The sequence below is a fragment of the Phyllopteryx taeniolatus genome, chromosome 20 (assembly GCF_024500385.1).
Source record: "Phyllopteryx taeniolatus isolate TA_2022b chromosome 20, UOR_Ptae_1.2, whole genome shotgun sequence".
NCBI lineage: Eukaryota > Metazoa > Chordata > Actinopteri > Syngnathiformes > Syngnathidae > Phyllopteryx > Phyllopteryx taeniolatus.
The window spans coordinates 15416949-15436831 of NC_084521.1; the positions used below are offsets into that span (position 1 = coordinate 15416949).

At 42.8% G+C, this 19883-nt stretch overlaps 1 protein-coding gene across 5 annotated transcripts in view; it reads right to left on the minus strand.

Annotated features, from left to right (window-relative positions):
* The window catches only part of phldb2b (pleckstrin homology-like domain, family B, member 2b), a 35850-nt gene that overhangs the window by 4533 nt on the left and 11434 nt on the right, over window positions 1-19883 (minus strand). For 2 of the 5 annotated variants that reach the window (XM_061757994.1, XM_061757997.1), the window contains 13 exons: window positions 16230-16349; window positions 12446-12630; window positions 11002-12132; window positions 8506-8880; window positions 7564-7725; window positions 7240-7377; window positions 5494-5622; window positions 4069-4224; window positions 3877-3987; window positions 3027-3101; window positions 1168-1311; window positions 928-1027; window positions 20-170 (listed from right to left, as the gene is read on the minus strand). In XM_061757994.1, the coding sequence (XP_061613978.1) occupies window positions 20-170; window positions 928-1027; window positions 1168-1311; window positions 3027-3101; window positions 3877-3987; window positions 4069-4224; window positions 5494-5622; window positions 7240-7377; window positions 7564-7725; window positions 8506-8880; window positions 11002-12132; window positions 12446-12630; window positions 16230-16349 (2977 nt within the window). Of the gene's footprint in view, window positions 1-19; window positions 171-927; window positions 1028-1167; window positions 1312-1353; window positions 2321-2434; window positions 2576-3026; window positions 3102-3876; window positions 3988-4068; window positions 4225-5493; window positions 5623-7239; window positions 7378-7563; window positions 7726-8505; window positions 8881-11001; window positions 12133-12445; window positions 12631-16229; window positions 16350-19883 lie in introns of those variants that run through there. The other 3 variants (XM_061757995.1, XM_061757998.1, XM_061757996.1) reach the window with 3 other exon arrangements.

Here is a 19883-nt window from a genome sequence, read left to right on the forward strand (position 1 = left end):
CTGCACACTATAAACTGACCTGGAGATGTTGTCAGGAGAGCATGCAGAGATGCTGGTTTCAATGGAGTCAGTGCTATCCACACTCATTGTGTCAAAGGCTTGGTTGTCCCGGTAGTCAAAGGCATTGAGGTAGACGTTGGTCTGGGATGATGCTCGCGAGCTCGGCTGACCTTGATACAAAGACGTGCACGGAAAACAACATTAAGCTTTAGCATGTAACTTTCATTCGGTGTGATCACTCTTGTACCTGTCTGTGTCACCCCGTCTTGGGGAACAGTTTGCCCAGCCGGCAAGTCGCTAAGTCCCGCCACTCTGACGAATACAGTATTCCAGTGCATAGAATAAAATCCCCCAAAAATATTCGCCGTGGTAGTACAACTACCTCAGGAACATACTGTACATATAGTTGAGCGCAAATGTATGTGAAACACACGGGCTACGTGAAAAATGCCTCAAAAGAATGTGTGAATGCTGAGGAGTAGAGGGAAAAAGTAATGGCAACATTTAGAAGTCCGAAGCTCAGCCTCTGGCTACAGGAAGAAGACTCAAACACACTAACTGATAGCATCTGCCGCTAATAGCAGACACACCCATCTGATGTGCCAGATCAAGAGACCAAAGGGACGGAGGGACCACACAGATACATAGAAATAGCACACAGTTCCAGAAAACCTCTTCAAATGTTTGAACACAACTTTTGGCTGTGATGGAGTAATAATGTATGAGGATGAAGTTGCTACAAACAAATCTGCATTTTAAACGACATGTAAAATCCAAACATGATGACAATCATCAGATTTTGAAGCTATTTGGTTGATGCTTGTAGGAAGATATGAACAGAAAGTTGTCAAGTCTTGTAACAAGAGCCCAAGGATTTTTTTTTTTTTTTTTTTTTAAATGCCCCCTTAAATTCGCACGTGTGCACACCTTTTTGCAGACGTCTACTTTCGGTTTCCTTGCTGGATAAGGAGAGAATTCTGGGAAGAATGCTGCCACAGCTTGTGCTCTGTACCAATGGGGGATGGGCCTGAGAGCAAATGCGCAAAAGAACTGCAGATGAGGAAAAGGAAAGCTAATGCAATAATCTATGTTTGCTGCATTCAAAATATAATAAAAACAGAGTACTAAATCAGATTATGCATCTCTCTCATTCATATGAGAATGTACCTTAGTTGGGAAACTGCGTCCAAGTGTTGCACTTGAGAACTGGGGTAGCACGGCGGATGTTGTTCTCTTCCTGGGTAACGTACCACTAAGATGGGATCCGCCATCTTTGCCAAATTGCTTCCTCTCCTCCAGCAACCGGAAATGCTGATCAAACACAAATGGCACACATGAGAGAGGTTTGAAATTCATGTTGAAATGTACTCAATTATTAGTTATTTTTATGCTATGCAGTGGTTGTGTTTAAAAAAAAAAAACAATAGCAATCTTTACTAAATACAGTCGGCCAACTGTATTGCCTTCTGACTCATAGAGATTAACTGTAATACACGATTCAAATAAAATGAATCTTTAAACAGAAACACCACAATATGGCATTAGAATTGACTTACAGTAGTGCTCATAGGTTTACATAACATGGCAGAATTTGGAATATGTGCATCATACCTGAAAGAAAACATTCGTAAAAATGTTTTATTTCGAATGGAATTCTAATTAAACTGTAAGGCGTTTCAGAATAGTGCAATCATCAAATAAAACCGAGCAATAAAGAAAATGAGATGGTGCCCGTCCAGTCATCTGTCATATTATCTTCAAAAAAAAAAATAATAATATTGTCAATATTTCACAAATTTTGCCAAGCAGGGTCCGAAATACTCAGGAAAAATTGTACAGCATTCATTGCTACACAAAATTTTTTTTGTACTGCAATTGCTGAGATTTGTGCATATATTTTTCAAAACACTCTTTTGGTCAATAATTTACATAAAAGTTCCACTAAGTACTAAATTGCGGGCTAATTTTATGCGTTTCTACCCTAAATTTACGTTTAGTGCTTTTCAATGATACCAAACGTGAAGAGTGGGACTTTGATACCTACATCTAAAATAAAATAAAATAAAAAAAATTGCATAATATATATATAAATATCTAAACTTACGAGCACAACCGTACAGAGATTGAAACACACTGCGCACACAAAATTTACCTGCCTGTGTCGGTGATGGATGTTTTTGATAGGAAGGGGGGGTGGGGGAGAGTCAGGGAGGGGGGACGGTTCTCGATAGGTCACCATGTTCTCTGGCCAGTGCACAGAGATAGTTTTTGAGAAGGGGCGCAGGTTTAGATGCGAGGAGGAAGAAGAAGCGTGACAGAGCTTTGGAAAGAGGGGAAGAACATCATCAGAGAGCTGACAAAAGGAGGAAGGGACATTTCTAAAAAGCAACACTCTTGTAAATGTGTATTATTTGCCTCCCACAAGTAAACACACCTCATCCTCTCCGATGTCACCAGGGGAGAGCTTTGTTTTGGACTCGGGGGACGCATTGGTGGGGGTGGCGATTGGGGTATGTTCAGGGTACCCCCCAAACTGTGAGTATAGCTCATTGAGTTCACTGACTGTGACATAACCCTTGTGACACGTGGGGGGGAGAAAGGATGAAGCATAAAATGAAGGGAGTCCAATAAAGCCATTGAGTCAAAATGAGTACAGCTACATATATAGACAGATATACCGAAAAGGAAATAAAAACAAAAAAGGAACCATAAAGGATCTGATCAAAGAGCAGAGAAGAATCAAAGAGGTAGATGAAGACGGTACCTCCTGATTCTTGAGAAAAAGAGAGGAAGCGAGAGAAGATGGGAGGTCACACAAGTTGACTGGAAGAGGAGAAGTTGTGACAAAGGTGGAGTCATGGAAACTGCTGCTAAAAGACTGACAAACATTACCCAGGGGGGCTGCATCCTAGCAAGCAAGCACAGGAGGAAAAGCCAGCCATTATTACAAAAAGAAAAAAAACTTTGGCTGCCCGGAATCGTGTGTGTGTGTGTGTGTGTGTGTGTCAGCTTTCAATCAAACCTACCTCCCTTAACGTGTAAGTTTGGCCACCAGTAAGGTCAGCATATTTTCGCTCAAGAGGTGCGAGATTTTCTTTCTCCTGGGAAACACAAAACATTTGAAAAGACAGCTTCATGTGAAGCGGTCAAACACAAAAAGTTGGCAAGTGCCAACGAGAGCCGTGCCTACTCGCAGACTGCCCATCATGGCATTACCAAACAACTACTGTACGGTGTGATATTTCTCGTTAACTCTCTGTAAAGTAGCGTCGATTGTGCTTGAAAGCGTAAAATATGACAATTGCGTGAAACAGTCTGAGAGAAATGATGTCATGAGACTCATCGATGTCGGGATATATCAGTTCCAGAACACCGTTGCGTTGCAATGGAATTGTAGGTTAGGTGTCAATAAGTCAGAAGGTTAAGGGTCAATTCTAGAATGTTTCAATAAAAGCTTAAGATTTTTTTTCCCCCCCACAAATCATTCTTTTAATTGCTTAATGTATAGAAACTCCAATTCCAATGAAGTTGGGACGTAGTGTAAAATGTAAATTAAAACAATACAAGGATTTGGAAATCCTTTTCAACCTATATTCAATAGAATACACCACAAAGACAAGATATTTAATGTTCAAACTGATGTACTTTTTTTTTTGTTTGTTTTTGTTGCAAATATTCACACACATTCCAAAAACTCTGGGACGCCACTGTGTGACATAACCTTCTAACGACACCCAATAAGCGTTTGGGAACTGAGGACAGTAACGGTTAAAAGCTTTGTAAGTGGAATTATTTCCCATTGTTGCGCGATGTACAACTTGAGTTGCTCAACAGTCTGGGGTCACCGTTGTCATATCAACATATAGATATTAATACCCTTTGTAGCATCGCTTCAAGGTTGCTCCTCTCCTTCAGGAAGGTTTCTCGCTCTCGCTCAGCCTGCTGTGTAATCTCTGCCCCTTGCTTCTTCAGAGTCAAAAGTCGCTCCTGGAAAAAGAAGGCTCTTAGTAAGAGGTTGTAGTCCAATTAATGGATGGTGAGCTGTAAAATTGGGGATATGGGGAGAACCTTGCGGGTCACAGTGCTGCGCTGGTAGTCGGCAATCTCTCGGAGAAGCTGTTGTGTCTGGGTCTCCTTCTCCTCGTCCTGCCTGCTCTCTCTCTCCAGCTGCTGGAACTCCAGGTCCTCGAAGCGCTTCGTTTCTGTCTCAAGCACCTCACAGTCCTGACACACACACACACACAAAATAGGTTTAACTGGACCGCACATAAGCACACATGGGACATAACATTAGGCACATACACCTGCATCTAATAACAACTGTTTTGCATTTTAAGGATCACGATAGGGTCCGTAAATCCTGTAATGTGTTTATTATTGCTGTAGCAGTGGTACAGAACTGCCTTCTATTTTGCCGACTTCACATTAATGCTTTATAATACTATGGTATGCTGTTTGCAGGTTTACCTAATGTTGACGCCTGTGGGTGGAAGCTGGCACATGCAAACATGTTATACCGTACGATATAACTGTATGTCATTGTTGTTGTTGTTTTTTTTAGTTCATGGACAATGTGTAGATACTGTACTTGGTCCCACTTCTGGTATCCATCTACACGATTACATTCGCCATTGTCTCTTACGTTATTTCGATTGTATTGCTTGATTTCTTTGAACTACGTTTGTACGGTGACCTTGAGTGGCTTGGAAGGTGCATCATTATCAAACGCATCATTATTATTATTACTATTATTATCTACACCTATCTGCTTACTCCTTTTACATGGTGCCCCAAATGTTCAGACTTGGACATCACAGTCAGGCCTCCAGCACACGCTGACAAAAAAATAAAAAAAAAATAAAATAAAAAAAATAAAAAATCCAACCTCTGAAGCAGTTCATTTATTGGCACTTTTACTGGATAAATGCAACTTGACTTTAAAACTACCTTGGGGATTTCAGTCATGAGACTTGAGTGGTGTATTCAGTGTTGTGTCAGACAAAAAAAAGCAATCCTACATCAAATGACATTTTAATCCAGGGGTGTAGAACCTTATAACCTTATGCTTATCCATTTCTTGTGCGCCATTTTTCATCCACCTTCCTTCTTTGGGCACTTTTCTTAATGATTATACTTGTCAATCCCTGCTATGGTGCATAACCTCATGTGTTGCTTTCACTGACCTTGGGAAAACGTACGTGATGCCGATACCCGTTTACCGAGTTATTCTTCTTTTTCGAATTGCAAGGCTGACTTAATCAAATGGTCTTGCAGTTCCCCGCCCCGTGTTTCAATCCACCAAAACCACAACAGACAGTACAAACCGGACACACGTGAACCCAAATGTTTCGAGCAGATATCGACACCTCACGCATCATGTTATACGAGCATTATCCCTGAACCTCGCATGTAACGCCTAAGTGCAGTCTCTGTCCAATGGCTGACAAAGGCATGTTCACGTGCGAGCGGTGAGTGTTTAGTGAGTGTACTGACCCTGGCTAGCTGCTCCTGCAGGGGCTCCTTGGTGGCCTCAGGGCAGCTGTCCAGCTGGGAGCGCTGCTCATACACAATCTGAGCCAATCTCTCTACTCTGCCCTTTTCTGCCTGCAGCAAGTCGCACGCCTGATACATACACATGTGCATGGCAACACATGCACATACAAGGCCACACAAATACGTGCCACGCACAAAGTGGATGACGCACACGTAGAAACACAAGCACAAAAAAGACACGAGACGCACACACACACAGGACACAGAGAGGATGGCAGCGTTAGTGGGATTGGGGGAGCCACTGTTAGTTACCTTGGTGACGACTTCAGCATGTAGGGAGGGAAATTGGGAAATTGGCAATAGAGTAAGTCTTCAGACAATTGTTGATTGCTTTGAAAGGGTAGTGAAAAGGGCTGATGGGGGAATGTGTAGAGGGCAAGTATATGGAATGGCTCAGGTGAGGGTTAACTCAAACACGTTATTCATTTTAGCATACACAGGCATCCAAAAATCTCTAAAGGCACTCCGCTCTTCCTACTCTGAAACCAAATAATGATCCTATTCTCATTTGATCTGACTCTCCCTTTGTCCCTCAGAGTATACTCATTGGGCGATTATGTACAGTATCAAAAATTCAATCCTTTATCCACTTCCAAGCGCCACCTTCTTGGCAATGCCAGAGGTACACGCACAGACGTAGCCTACACCGCTGATGCCCGAGTAGAAGTGTGTGAGATACAATGACTTGGTGACCACCGTACCAAGGGCAGTATTAGCAAATATATATTTGGATCAGAGACGGCATGAGAAGGATTAGCGCCTACTGCTTAGTCACATGACCTCAAAATGTATGCGTGTCTTTGAGTAGCAGATATAGCTGCACACACAACGCACGCGCACGCACACACGCACACACACACACACACACACACTCTGTTTGCCATGTTGCAATACAATACCTTTTTTTTCCTCCACTGGCTACTTCATATGACATGCTAGCTTCACCAAGTGGCACATCAGTGTCTTCTAGTTCTGACCTAACGCCGTTAGAGCGCTGTGTTGCTCACGAAGAATATTGCCCTCACTCTGCAATTGCAATTGAGCATAGCATAGGAATACAGTCTTAATTTAAAAAATTTATCAAAAAATAAAAATGGAAAAAATAAAGCCATATCAGCAGCCGTATTGCGGAAAAACGCGTTGTTTCATGTTGATGCACGCGAGAGGTTTCCTTGCATGCCAAACAAAGAGATGAGTTGACTCAGAGGCTTTGTACATGCCTGTACTGTACCGTACTGTACTGTAGATGCCACGGGCACTCATACAAGGCTCGTGATTGGTTCCCGGGGCGACATCGACCAATGAGCGCACGAGTGGATTTATCCCGTGAACTGATTGGCTGCGCATCATCGCCGCCTCACCCAGCATCTTCCCTTGTTGTGTCTCGCCAGTCTCGTCCACGCTTTTGACTGTCTCGCATTTTGTATCTTAGTGTTGTGTTAACCCAGAAGTCAATGATGAGTGTTAATGACTGTATAAGGTTTTATAATTAAAGATTTAAGTAAATACGTGTACTGTTGTAATCGTTGTCTCAAATATGGAAAGCATAAATACTGTGTACATATTTTAAACATTCTGGTATCCACGTACACGAAAATTCCTGGGGCGGGGTCGAGGGGGGCACAAATCCCACTTTGTGGTTTTTCACCTTTCGCGGGGGGGTTCTGGTCCCTGGGATCACTGTACCTTGTCTTTTTCACGCTGGGATTTGGTCTCCATGTCGGCTATTTTGTTGTGAAGTGCACCCAGGGCCTCTTTTTCCTGCTGGACGGCAGCTAACTCAGATTCCTGCTCCGCCTCAACAAGGGCTCGTTCTACCTCCACCTTGGCAAAAAGAGATATCACTGAGTGAGAGCTCTGGATCTTTGTCTCCTGTTATTACTAAAACGATTGTGGTATTTGACTCTTACTACACTTTTATTTCAGCTGTGGATATTGTACAAACCTATAAAACAATTCCCCTTTAAAAATAATTCCAGCCCTAACAGTTGATACAATAACTGTCCACACCTCTCGGGCAGATTCCTCCATTTGGTTGTCCAGTTCTTTAATTTTTTGCTCCAGCTCCTCCATGTTGTTCAGGACCTGGATCCTGTCCTCCTCCACTCGCCTCATTTCCTCCTCCGAGGCTCTGGCTTCCTGTCCAAAGCGGTGGACTGCATCATCGTGTGCCTGGTAGTTTAACAACACAATCAAGGACAGAGCCACTGATAAGATGCAGTGAAAAGCACATGGGCCATGGTGACAAGACTCAAACGGTGGGTTTACTGATTCATGTTACAAGGTATCTAATTGTCTATCCATGACAAATGTTGAGGGCTTGGTGTGTAACATGACACCTTCAGTGAAATTGTCGTCATTCAGGACCCCAGATCGGACATTTTTGGAAAATGACCAGCAATCAAAAGCAAATGAGCTGTTTGCGACGCAGGAATGAAAGCACGGACCACCGGCTATTCGATGCAGATAACAACATAATCGTTCCCAGGTATTATTATAGGAAAAGTACCTTTTTGTCATTGGTGAATGATATTGATCTCTCACATTAAGAGGTTCTCTTTTACAAACAAATGTAGGCCGAGTGCACACAAACACCAACTGTGACACTTAACCTGCTCTAACCTAATAAATGAGCTGTAAATATCTCCCATCTGGATGTGTTGATACTTTATTAAAGGGGTGGGGGGTTCATATGTGTGCCAGTAAGAGGTCGAAACGGACTTCCACATGAAGACTGATTAATCTCTGAAGAAGCCGACTAAAGTCAAAAGGTGCTCCGACTGCAGTCTTGTATTCCTTTCCGGCATGATGTTGGTTGAGGTAAGAGGATAATCTCTTTTTGACACATTCGTGGTTCTTTGAATGTACACCCGTCTGCACCCCTGGCACTACACTACCCATGTCTTTTTCTAGTAAGGATTCCAAACCACGTCCAACACATTTGATTTTTACCTCATTTATCCTCTGTGTACGTGGTGAAGGTGACGGGGCAAAACTGCGCAGACTGACAGCCGGCGATTCTGCCCTGTTGTCTCGAGTACCGCTGCTGCGCCGCCGTCGTACCAGTAGATCTGTCTCGTAGTAGCCATTCTCCGTAATGAGTCCATTCTCTGTGGAGCCGTTAAGGACCGAGGTGCCAGAGAAAACCGAGGGCGCGTCATCGTCATCGTCGTCATCGTCGTCGTCGTCATTTAGCTGAAGCTTCTGAAGCTCCTGGTTGATCTTTTGGAGGTCTGCCACAGCAGATGCTGGATTTGGAACCGAGCCACCACCATCCCGGTCCAGCTCTGAGCACAGGGACAAGATGGTCTCGAGACGCTGTCGTTCCTATATAGAAACACGTACAATTACTCTAAATCAAGAAGGCCTCAATGAGGACAACTATTTTTATAGCATGGACATCTACATCAGCATTAAAATTACTTTTGAAAGTCCATCACAAAATGTAAATTTTACACTACCTGCGGAAGCATTGCAGAAGGCAAAACAAGTCCTTGATTATTCAAAAACGCACATTCTTCCACCAAGTTTCGTATGTGGTTTGCATTCTTCGTAGAGCATATTTCCCCTCAGACTGACATTCCCCCGAGCGAAAGATTTTTGTTGCCACTGTTTGGTATGGCTGAGACACAGCGACAGATTACAGGGTGTGAGCGGCGGGTTTGAGTTCAGCAAAGGGGAGGGAGAATTTAAAGCACCAGCATGATGAAGTAATATTAGAACGGGAAAGACGGAGAAAAGGAATGTGGGTCAGAGGTGTTAGGATATACTCCGTGTGTGAGAGAGAACGAGAGGGACACACAGAGAACACAACTTAATGAAGACGGCGGGGACAACTGTCAACTATGCGCTGATCAGTGCATGAGACCCCAGGAAATGCCACCACAAGAACAATGCACGTTCTAGGGAATTGTATTCCATTAAAAAACAAAAAACAATAAAAACTCTTAACTAGTGATGGCGAGATGAAGCTTCAGCCATTGGTTCGAGTAATGGTTCATTTCTTGATGCTTCGTTCCACACGAAACCACCTGCTGGCCATGTGCATAATCACAGGCAGCTGTATCTTTACCATATACAGTTATGTGCTGCGTTACAATTTTGCATCTTTTTGGCTATCGTGAATGTATTAAAAAAAAAACATGTTTGACCAAGTCATTTCCCAACATAAAGTGTAAAATATATTATTTTTGAACGTATTCTGTGTGCTTCAAATGTTCATCGCCACTGGTATGGCAGGTTGTACAATGTTTTTCTGTCCCTTTGGGGAAAACGGCATGGGCTTAATAGGGTACAGGATTTTGAAAGTGCTTATTTAGAAATAACTGATTCATTCAAGAACAATATTTTTCATTTTAGCATGACTTCCCCCCCCCACCCCCCCCCCCCCCCCTCCATTACTCGACACACGCCTCGAAGGCACTGCACATCTCGTAACATCACTCCTCTTAACCAAATACTCATCTCGTTAGATCCTAGGTTCACATCCCATCTATAGTGGGCAATGTGAACCAGAATCTTGTGTCAATTTGCCACCTTGTTCTATTCTAATGGCCACAAGTTACCTTTGGGGCCTTTATAGTAATCAGCTGTGAAAAAGGGAGGAGCAGGAAAAGATGGAACTAAAGCTAGGGAAACAATGGCAGAAGAAAAATAACGTGGAAATATGAGACAGTGGTTTACTTTGCTGGCACAGACAAAAAACATTTTAATGTTAATTATCTATATTCCAGATTTCCAATATGCTTGTCATTTCAAATGAGAAACCCCATCTATAAATCGGCTGAAGTTTAATGTTGTGACCACTAGATGGGGGAATGATACAGTCAAACCGCTTCTCGCACTGTTCGGTACTCATGTACACGTTTCTAAAATTAAGCCTTCTCTTTCAAGAACAGTCAAAATAATGAAGTATACATTTTTAAATGTGCACCATATCGCTCACATCCATTTATCAATAGGTCCTATAAGGGAGCAATGTGAAAGTTTGGTTTGTACATACTTTCACTTGGCATTGCACACCACGTAAAAGAGCTAATTATGTGGAAAGGAGAGTGGAATTCTCAGACCAGTTATATGTTGCGCATCTGCATGTTTATCCACCTGCTGCTCTTGTGACTATGCCCTTTAATTTTCTTAAGCCCACATCTGAGTGATTTTCTCCGTGGCTCAAACCGCACTCGGGCAGCCGGACCACCACGGGATTGACATAAACATGCATCTCACACACGAGTACACACTAAGCCACGTCAAAAGGTTAAAAATAGCCCCGTTAGTATGGGCTACATGCCAAATGTGGTCTTGAGGTTTGTGTGTTAAGATGCGTGGAAGAGTAAGGCATGCTTGAGAAGACAATTTTATAAGCGAAGAGAGAATACATAGTGGAGACTACTAACGTTGTCATTTGTAAAGGGTGTTCGACAATAGGAAAGCGTCTTTGAAACTTACCAGTCTCTCCACCTCCTGCTCACGGAGGCGCTCCTCTTTTTGATGATGATGGTAGTCGCTCAGCTCCTCCTTCCCACTCAGTGAGCTGATACTCCCCCGTCTTTCCCTAAAGCCACCCGTTGGGGTCACTCCCGCTTTTCCGAACGATGACCTCCTCTCACTGCGTCCGAAGTCCGGGGTACTAGTCGGTTCCAAGTCTACCCAAGGTTTCACCCCTTCCCCTAAAGACGGCGGCATTTCAGGGGGGCTGGTGCTCGTGGAGCTGATGGAGCCCAGTGAGCTTGTGGAAGTCAGGCTGAGTTTCTTGGCTACACGAGGGGAAGAGGAGCCCCCCGTCTTGGATGGAATTGTAACATCAGGTGGTGATGTTTTGGGGGAAGTGATGCCGTTGCAGGACGGGCTCTTTATGGAGGAGAGTGAGATGGACACGACGCCCTCTCCTTTTGTTGTGGTATTGATTTGATTCCTATTTGAGAGTTGTTGGTTGGAGTTACTGGAGTTGTGGTTGAGGTCTACAGTGGTGTTTAAGCTGTTGTTGTGATGGCCTTTGCGAAGATTGTAATTATCAGAGCGATGCGGCTGCGCTGTTGATAATGTCAAATTGCCATTGTTGTTGTCTCGCAACGATGGGGAGGGACAGAGGCGAGGCAGCGAGCGACTGTGCCCGCTTCCCGTCATCCCATTGAGAGAACCAGCGGAGTATTTCCTCGTTCGACTGCTTGGTGTCGCTTCTTGATTGCCATAGCAACGTCGTCCAAGACGGGGGCTTGAAGGCATGCTTACGGCGCCCCCGTTCGATGGAGAGCGGGAAGAGGAAGAGGAAGGAGGAAGAGAGAGGAGTAAGCTATCACCACCCGATACAGAGGCGGATGAGCCCCTGCCGTTCCATGTTGACAAGAATGGAGAAGAGCCTGTGTTACAGAGACGTCTGTTCTCACTGGTGCCCAAGTTGTCCTGGTTGCGACTGATGGAAGTACGCGAGAGTAAAGAGGAATGGTCCGAGCGTCGAGATGGGGATGGAGGGAGAACAGATTTCAATGACACGGGAGGACGATCTGCACCATAGAAACGTCTTGCCTGTTCCTGATAGGCTGATGGGGAAAGTGATGGGATGGGTGTGGTGGGGGGAGACTAAAACAGAAAAGAGAGGAAGATTACTACCATTTTCTAAATGCATATTTCAATGAGGCCTTGATACATATTACATACATGAAAATAAACATGACATCACAAATGACATGAAACATGATAAATGAGCAAAGCGTGCGTAACAATTTCAAGTAGAAGCGAAGACAAAAAGCAAACAATCAGGCCACGTTTGCGCTTGTAGCTAAAGTCCGTACCCTGGTTAGCTACGCGTTTGCCAGGACAAACAACCGGGCTAACCAGGCTCTACAAGCTCAAGCAATAAGAACCACTGTGACCGCGCTCAATGACAGCTGACCTGTGTCACACTGAAGTACGACGGGTTGGTATTCCCATTGGCTCTCAGGCTGTTTTCCAGAGCTTTTTTTTTGCGCTGCAGGGTGTCCATCAAATCCCGGAGCTCGGAGGCGGAGCGCATGCCCCGCGTGCTGCCGGTCCCGCCAACAACAGCGTGGCTATAATCGCTGCTGAACTTCAGGTAGTCTGGAGTTGGGAAAACAAAACAAAAAAAAGAGATTCATATTGCACAAATATAAAAGCATACGCCCTAACATTCATTTTTAGGTGCAAAACACAAATATTGGAAACAATTGTAGATTTACAATGTATCACAGCTTTGCGGATCTTTCGAACTGCTCTAAGTGCTAGAGGACTCTGCATCTTTTTGCACAATTGTCAAAAAAAATATACATATAATAATAATAATAATAATTTACCGGCATTACCAGATAACTAGCAACCCTTTATTGCTCAGTGACTGTTTTTTGTCAATGTCTTTATGCCTCCAAAGTGTTCTCTGTCAATTGCCTGTCTGTTGTCGTACTAGAGCGGCTCCAACTACCGGAGACAAATTCCTTTGTGTGTTTTTGGGACATACTTGGCAAATAAACAAAGTATTTCATATTTAAAATATGTGTAACACTGATGATTATAGCACATAGGAAATACATTTTATACTGAACTAAAATACAACATCAAACAAAATAGTGAATTAATTCTAGAAATAAAGTGATTTTTAATGTAGAAATTAGGCTGGAATTTACCCTCTGAAACATACTTCAGTGTTTAATCACTATGAGTACTGCCGAAAAACTTTTCAACTATAATCTAATTTATTGAGATGTACCTATATTAAAAAAGTCATGAAATATTTGACTCCGAGTGTGTGTCGTCTGTAGTGCATATCTATATGACAAGTTTCACTTCAATTAAATTCCTGCATTTTCTTTGGCCACCTCATTAGGTACACCGGCGCAGGGGAGCTTAAATGCGACGTTCCGGCCATCCTGCCTGCAACAAACAGTAAACATTTCAGATTGTAACGTAGCGGTGTTGAAACTCTGTCTTGAGTCCGGGAGTAAACACACGTCCACTTTGAGTAGTCTTTATGAGAGCAAGGCGCGTGCGTATGAGAGGGTTTGAGTTGTGTTTATGAGAGCCTTTCAGTAGTTTGTGTGTGTGAACGCATTTGAATAGTAAGTGTGAGCGCTAATCCTGAATAATGTCCCGAACGGCCCGTCATACATATGTATGCAGGTCCACACCACCTCTAAAAAAAAAAAAAAAAAAAACAGCCCATCCAAGACAAACAGTTGAACTTGACTTCAGTTCCTTAATATAGGTTTTTTTTTTTTTTTTTTTAAATGAAAGAGACCACAACATATTTGTGGAATATTTTCAACAGCCCCACCCCCGCCCTTTGGAAAGTCTTTCATGTATAAGAGGGTGGTCGTAGTGGGAGTGTGATTCCCAACCTCTGATAAGCTATTGTTTGCCTTTTTCCTGCTAAATGCGACATGAACCAAAAGCTCTGAGTTGGCAAAACATACATTGCTGAGATTAGCATGTTCTTTATTTATTAGCTGAAGTCTCACCTACCAACTGGGTGGAAACCTGCACATTTTTTATATAGCTGTGGCTTAATGTGGAAAAGACACCATTGCAGTGGTCTCCCTTAGACCACCCAGTGTTTAACAACCACACATAAAAAATGTCCGACAACAGTGGCTCCATTTGAGGGAAACAAGTATGCATATATACCATATGTACATATGTAAAGAGTATACAAATATGTTTTTAGAACGGGAATGGGCTCTTTTGTTGAGTATTGCTGTCCTGGTGACTACCATTCCATCAAGGCTGTGACAATGTCAAACCTTACGTGGTGGAGAGCAACGTGGCGGAAAATGAAAGGCATCATGAGATCTTACAACACACGCGCGCACACGCAGTGTTAAGTTTTGTGTGTCCATAAATGGGCAGATTTATACTGTAGGTCTGGCGTGCGTCAACTCTCCTTTCTTCTCCCTCTTCCTTTGTGTGAGAGCAATCACTTTAGTTGTGAGTGTTGGCAGGCAATAGAATGAAGGTGAAGATTTTAGGCTTGTCATAATACAGCAAAAGGTGAAACACAATCCGGTTCTACATTTTTTTCCTTTTTTTTTTATAAATCCTGTTCGGCTTTTAGGTCAAGCAGAAAAGAGGATCTGTATCCCTTTTATGCCGGAACAGTTTTACTGTGTCACAGTGGCGTTTTTAAGTTTTTTTATTGAGAATCAGAGTCGATCAGTCAAACAGAACAAGGTTTCTGTATGGGAGTGAGAAAAGAAGACAACAAAAGACAAAGCACTAACTTTACACTAGATGAGGAAAGTAAATAATTATATACCTAGAGCAATGGCAGATTAGATATAAGTGTTGAATGGGGCAATAGTGCTACACCCTGAGAGGGAAGGACAGGACAAGACAGGACAGGAAGGGAAGGGAAGCATGCAGGACAAGGGTCGTGAACCCGGCTATACGACTGAAGTGTGGTGGCAGTAGCTATGTAAATTATAAACATCTATAGGGCCAGAGTGTGAGAGAGGAGACACCAAAGCAATTCGCATATCCATGAGTTATTTGTCGCAATAAGTGAGTGGCCCCACACCCAGCGAATAGGTCCCGGGGGGGGGGGGGGGGTCTGCGGACACATGCAAGTGAATTGACACAGTTTTGTATACACAATGACTGACAGAAGTCTCCTGTAATCGCTGTGCCTGCACCGCCGAGGCTGAGGACACCACCCAATCAATTGAGAGGCGGGGTCGGGCCCACTGCAGACTTTGATGGTTTGGACACGTCCAGAGGAGAAATCGTGAGTATATTGTGAAAAGGAGGATGAGGATGGAGCTGCCAGGCAAGAGAGCGAGAGGAAGGCCAAAGAGAAGGTTGATGGATGTCGTGAGGGAAGACATGAGGGCAGTTGCTGATCGATGGGCTGACATGGAAAAGGATGACGCGCTGTGGCGACCCCTAAAGGGACAAGCCCAAAGGAAAAGAAGATTATGCTGAAGTCTCCATAGGAAACAATCAAATATATGATATAAGCTGCTGTATAATAAAGCTATATTAAACAGAAATAGGGTATGTGCAGTGCCAACTTCCGCATTCAGCAATACAGGTCGAAGCACTTTCTAGATCGAAATTTGGTCGATTTGCAAATTGTCTGACCTTTAGGGAGTTTCCTTAGTAGTCATTTTAATAAAACCATCCAAATTGTGGTTGAGAATTAAGCGCGAAACATTTTCAAATCTGTTTTTGCATTGAATGTGAAAGGGTTAAGATTTAAGGCTTGACAGTACACGTCGTACACGCAGGCACACGTACACTTCCTCACAGCTCAATCGATCACGAAGAAGGCAGTGGTGTCCAGCTGTATCCCCATGGAAACAGAGGGCAAGACATGACCAAAACATTCCAGTGTGTTTTAAATGTAAGCATGCTTGACGGTGAGCGTGTGTATTTTGGAACAATATACGAGTGTGAACCTCCACCGACTTGACCCCCTGCATATCTGCCACACCCACTCGGATGCCAAATCTCACACACCTACGTGGCTAATGACAATGTAAGCTTGTCGACGAGTTCGGGTTTTGTGTGGAGACAGATGTTCGAAAGGGAAGAAGAGTTGAAATAGATGAGAAGGGGGCTAACAAAAGATTATATGTGGCAACATAATAAAAAAAAAGGAGAAACAAAGAAAAAAGTGACACGTATCAAGTGCGAGGGCAGGAAGAGACTGCATGACTGTTTCTGTGTACCTGTATTGTAGGCTAGGGCGGACACGGGGCTTTTTTGAGGAAGCATGCTCTTCATTCTGCTTGCCTCCTCGGGATGGTTGAACCGAAAGAAGTAGGACTTACCAAGACACAGGGAATAACCTGAGGAAAGAACACACACCGTACAATTAGAGGTAGTGACACAATGATTGTACATGAAGTGCATTTGTGCAGGACGATTTGCTTGCAAGCTTTTGCCCTAGCAGCCATTCCAGACCACAATGTTTGCTCTGGCCATCAATTAGGCTGAGAGGACCAGGTATTAAACAAGATGTCAGGGTCACCAACCTTGGTCATGCACACAAGCGGCCACAGCTGTCCAAATACTTCACAAGAGAAAGGACAGAGGGTAAAGTTCCCTCCTGACAGTCTGACAAAAGATGACAGTGACGCAACAACTACAAAGTTCCACAACAGATTCATTGTAATCACGAGGCTTTACACGATCAGGATTTTTGGGGCCGATCAGCGAGTTTTAAAAAAACGATAACCGATCACTTATAATACAGTCGGCTTGCTCCACTCTTCTTGTCATCGCCACGGTAACGAGTGTATCCGGTCGCATTTGAGCTGACAAGATAAAGCCCAATGATCGTAAAAAAACGGGATGCGGTGGTATCGGAATACATAGATTGTATTGCAGTAGTCTGAGTAGTCGAAAGAGCAAAATTTGTCTTGTAGTTTGATCCGGGCATTATGTGTCTGTCCCACACCGCTGACATGTTTTTTTTTGTTTTTTTAAAATATATATAACTGCATTGGCCGTCAGATATTTCCAATCATACGTCAAAAGACGTGACAACGCTAAAAATTAAGTAGCTTTTGGATTCAAATATACTGTGCACGCGGCGACATCGGCGAATTATGACAAAGCCGATCAGCATAAAATTTTTTTTAAAAAAATGCTACACATCAGGCAATACCGATCAGCCCGATAAAATCGGTGTAAGGACGGTCTAGCAATCACATAGCTGGAATGCCAGAGAAATGAATGAATCAAGGACTATCACAACACATTATAGACACCATACAAATATGCCTGCTAGTGGCTGTGACCAACTTAGTGATGACAAGGAAATATTGATATTGCAGCTGGTCATGCCACTGAATTGCTTGCCATCATTGCTGTCCTCCTTGTAGACGCACCAGAATAATGGAGCCGACAAGTGTTTGGGGTGAGAAAGACAACAGCTCAGTCTTCCCGAACGAGGTGTACGGTTTGGTCTGCTATCACACATCAAACAAATCACACAAAGGTTTGTCCAGGAGCAGAACAGGAAAATGTTTTTTTTGTGATGATTTTGATCCATCTCAAGTAAGGACGTCAAATTCAGCAATACGATCCATAACTGGCAGCAACTGCTTTAAATTAGCTCCTGGGTGTTATCCAAGTCTTTTGAATATACTGTATTGCGTCAGTAGACAGTACTGTATATGCATTTTTAAATTTGACTATTTTGGACACAGCACAGACACCCCAACAGCGCTGTACTGTATTCCGCAGTCATTTTCAAAAACCTTCACACGGAGACCGGTTTTAAATGTATGCCTTAAAAAGAAACATTTTTATGTTTTCAGTTAAAATGCGCAAAGACCCCTAAAATAAGTGGTACAAAATTTTGTCATAAAACCAGAGTATCTAAAGAGAGAAAAGTCATCCAACTGAGTAACTCCATTGCAGTTACTGTGTAGCAGATTCCTTGGACCTGAGGTCATAGCAAACCTCTGAGGCAGGAGGCGGATCGTCAAAGGACAAATGGAAAAAAAAAATTGAATGTTGGAAAAAAAAATAAAAAAATTAAAAAAATCAAACTCTCCTATCCATCTTCTCTCTTTGTGCAGTTTTATGTGCTTTCAGTAGCTTTAGCAACCTAATTCCAAGTACGTAGTAGTGTAATACATCACGGCCATCTTTGAGTGCCAAAAAGTGCCCCTTTGCACCTCCAAGATGTCATTTCTCAACGCAAGGCGGTGCGGCCACACACGAAATGTTGAGTCTGCACATCTGGACTGTTGAAAATGCATCACTTATGTAAACACTCTTAAGAGTGTTGCATGAACACTGTGAGGAAGTGGCATCCCTTCAAAAAGATGATGATCTCTGAGAAGAGACCTCTATTGTGAACAAGATCTAACAACATGTGTTTGTAATAGCCAGACATGAGCGTGCATGCCGTGACTCAGGGGAGCCCCCCAGTATTGAGCATTCGAGCACACACGCAGGCATGTGCGTGCACACCTCGCTCGCAATCTGCTCTTGTAAAATTCAAATTTCCGACTCTCAATAAACCTTGCCATGCGCCGTCCTTTAAAATGCACGCGCTGCCTCATTTGTTCACAATGAGGCAATCACTCCACTCTCATCTTCCTAAGAATCAAATAAAAAAAAAACATGACAAGTCATGATTTTACTCTCTTGATTAATTATTTTTTCCCCCTGCAATTCTTTTTAAATGGAATTTTTTTTAGTCATAAACACCACACTGTTTAGTTTTTTTTTTAATACACAAAACCACTGGTAATCACACAAAATGTCATTAAAAATATTATTTGTTGTTTACTGGAAAATTGCCTCCCATGTTGAAGAATAGTTTGACTCGGCAATAGTGTGTAAAGACCTTTATAAGATAATTTAAAGCTCGCCATCTACAAAGTCCAACCTCTGAGTCTTTGAGGATGCAGCTGTAGGAGCAGCCTCTTGTCGAGTCGGAGTCCATTTCTTTAGCTCTCGATGCACTAAATTACAATCTTACCACAATGTTGCAGGAGAGGAAACTCTAAACTGTTTCTCTATTTGGTTAACATCAGCGCAGACGCAGCCAAATTGAGAGCAACGGGTTAGAATGAAGAATAAACCAATTACGCCGACCTCATGTTAAACATTTGCTTAGAAGAAATGACATTAGCTGCTAATGGGGTCACACTTGTATGAAGGAGTATTTGGGCCACACTGGAAATAGTCATGTGACAAGAGGCCGCCATCTTTGTGGAATTTTCTTTAAAAAACAGGCACTGAGCACTTACACACGTAGATAAAATTGCTAGTCCCGCTCTGTTAATTATTAACAGACCGGTACCAACAATTTTATCCACATGTTTAAAATACAATTAAAATCCTCCATAACAAATCAAGTCAGTATGAAACAATTGACAAAAACTGCAATTGCAAGAATGAAGTTGTGATTGTTAAGAGAATGCAGTTGCAATATTACTTGCATTAAAGTACACCTGCATTCAGAAGAGGACTGTTAAGGATCTTTAACGCTGTGGAATCTGATTGACAAACAATGAAACAGCTGTATGTAATTATAAAAATGTTTGTATTCCTGAGAAAGAACTACACAAACTGAAATAGTCTCTTTTGTTGGGTTTTAAGTTATCTCATCATATCTAATGATCTATCACCCAATTAATATTTAGCAGGTCTCCAGAGAAAGACACCAGCTGCTGATGTCAGAGTTTTTTTTTCTTAATGTCATTTGACTTTTTTTCCCTCTCTTTTCAGTCCGGCCCTAATACTCTCTGTTACTGCAATTCATTTACAGAAAACAAAACAGCCATAAAACAGTAGTGAATGATCTGTTTTTGATGTCTTCATAAAATACGGCAGTATCAGGTTGCAACATGGAACTGAAT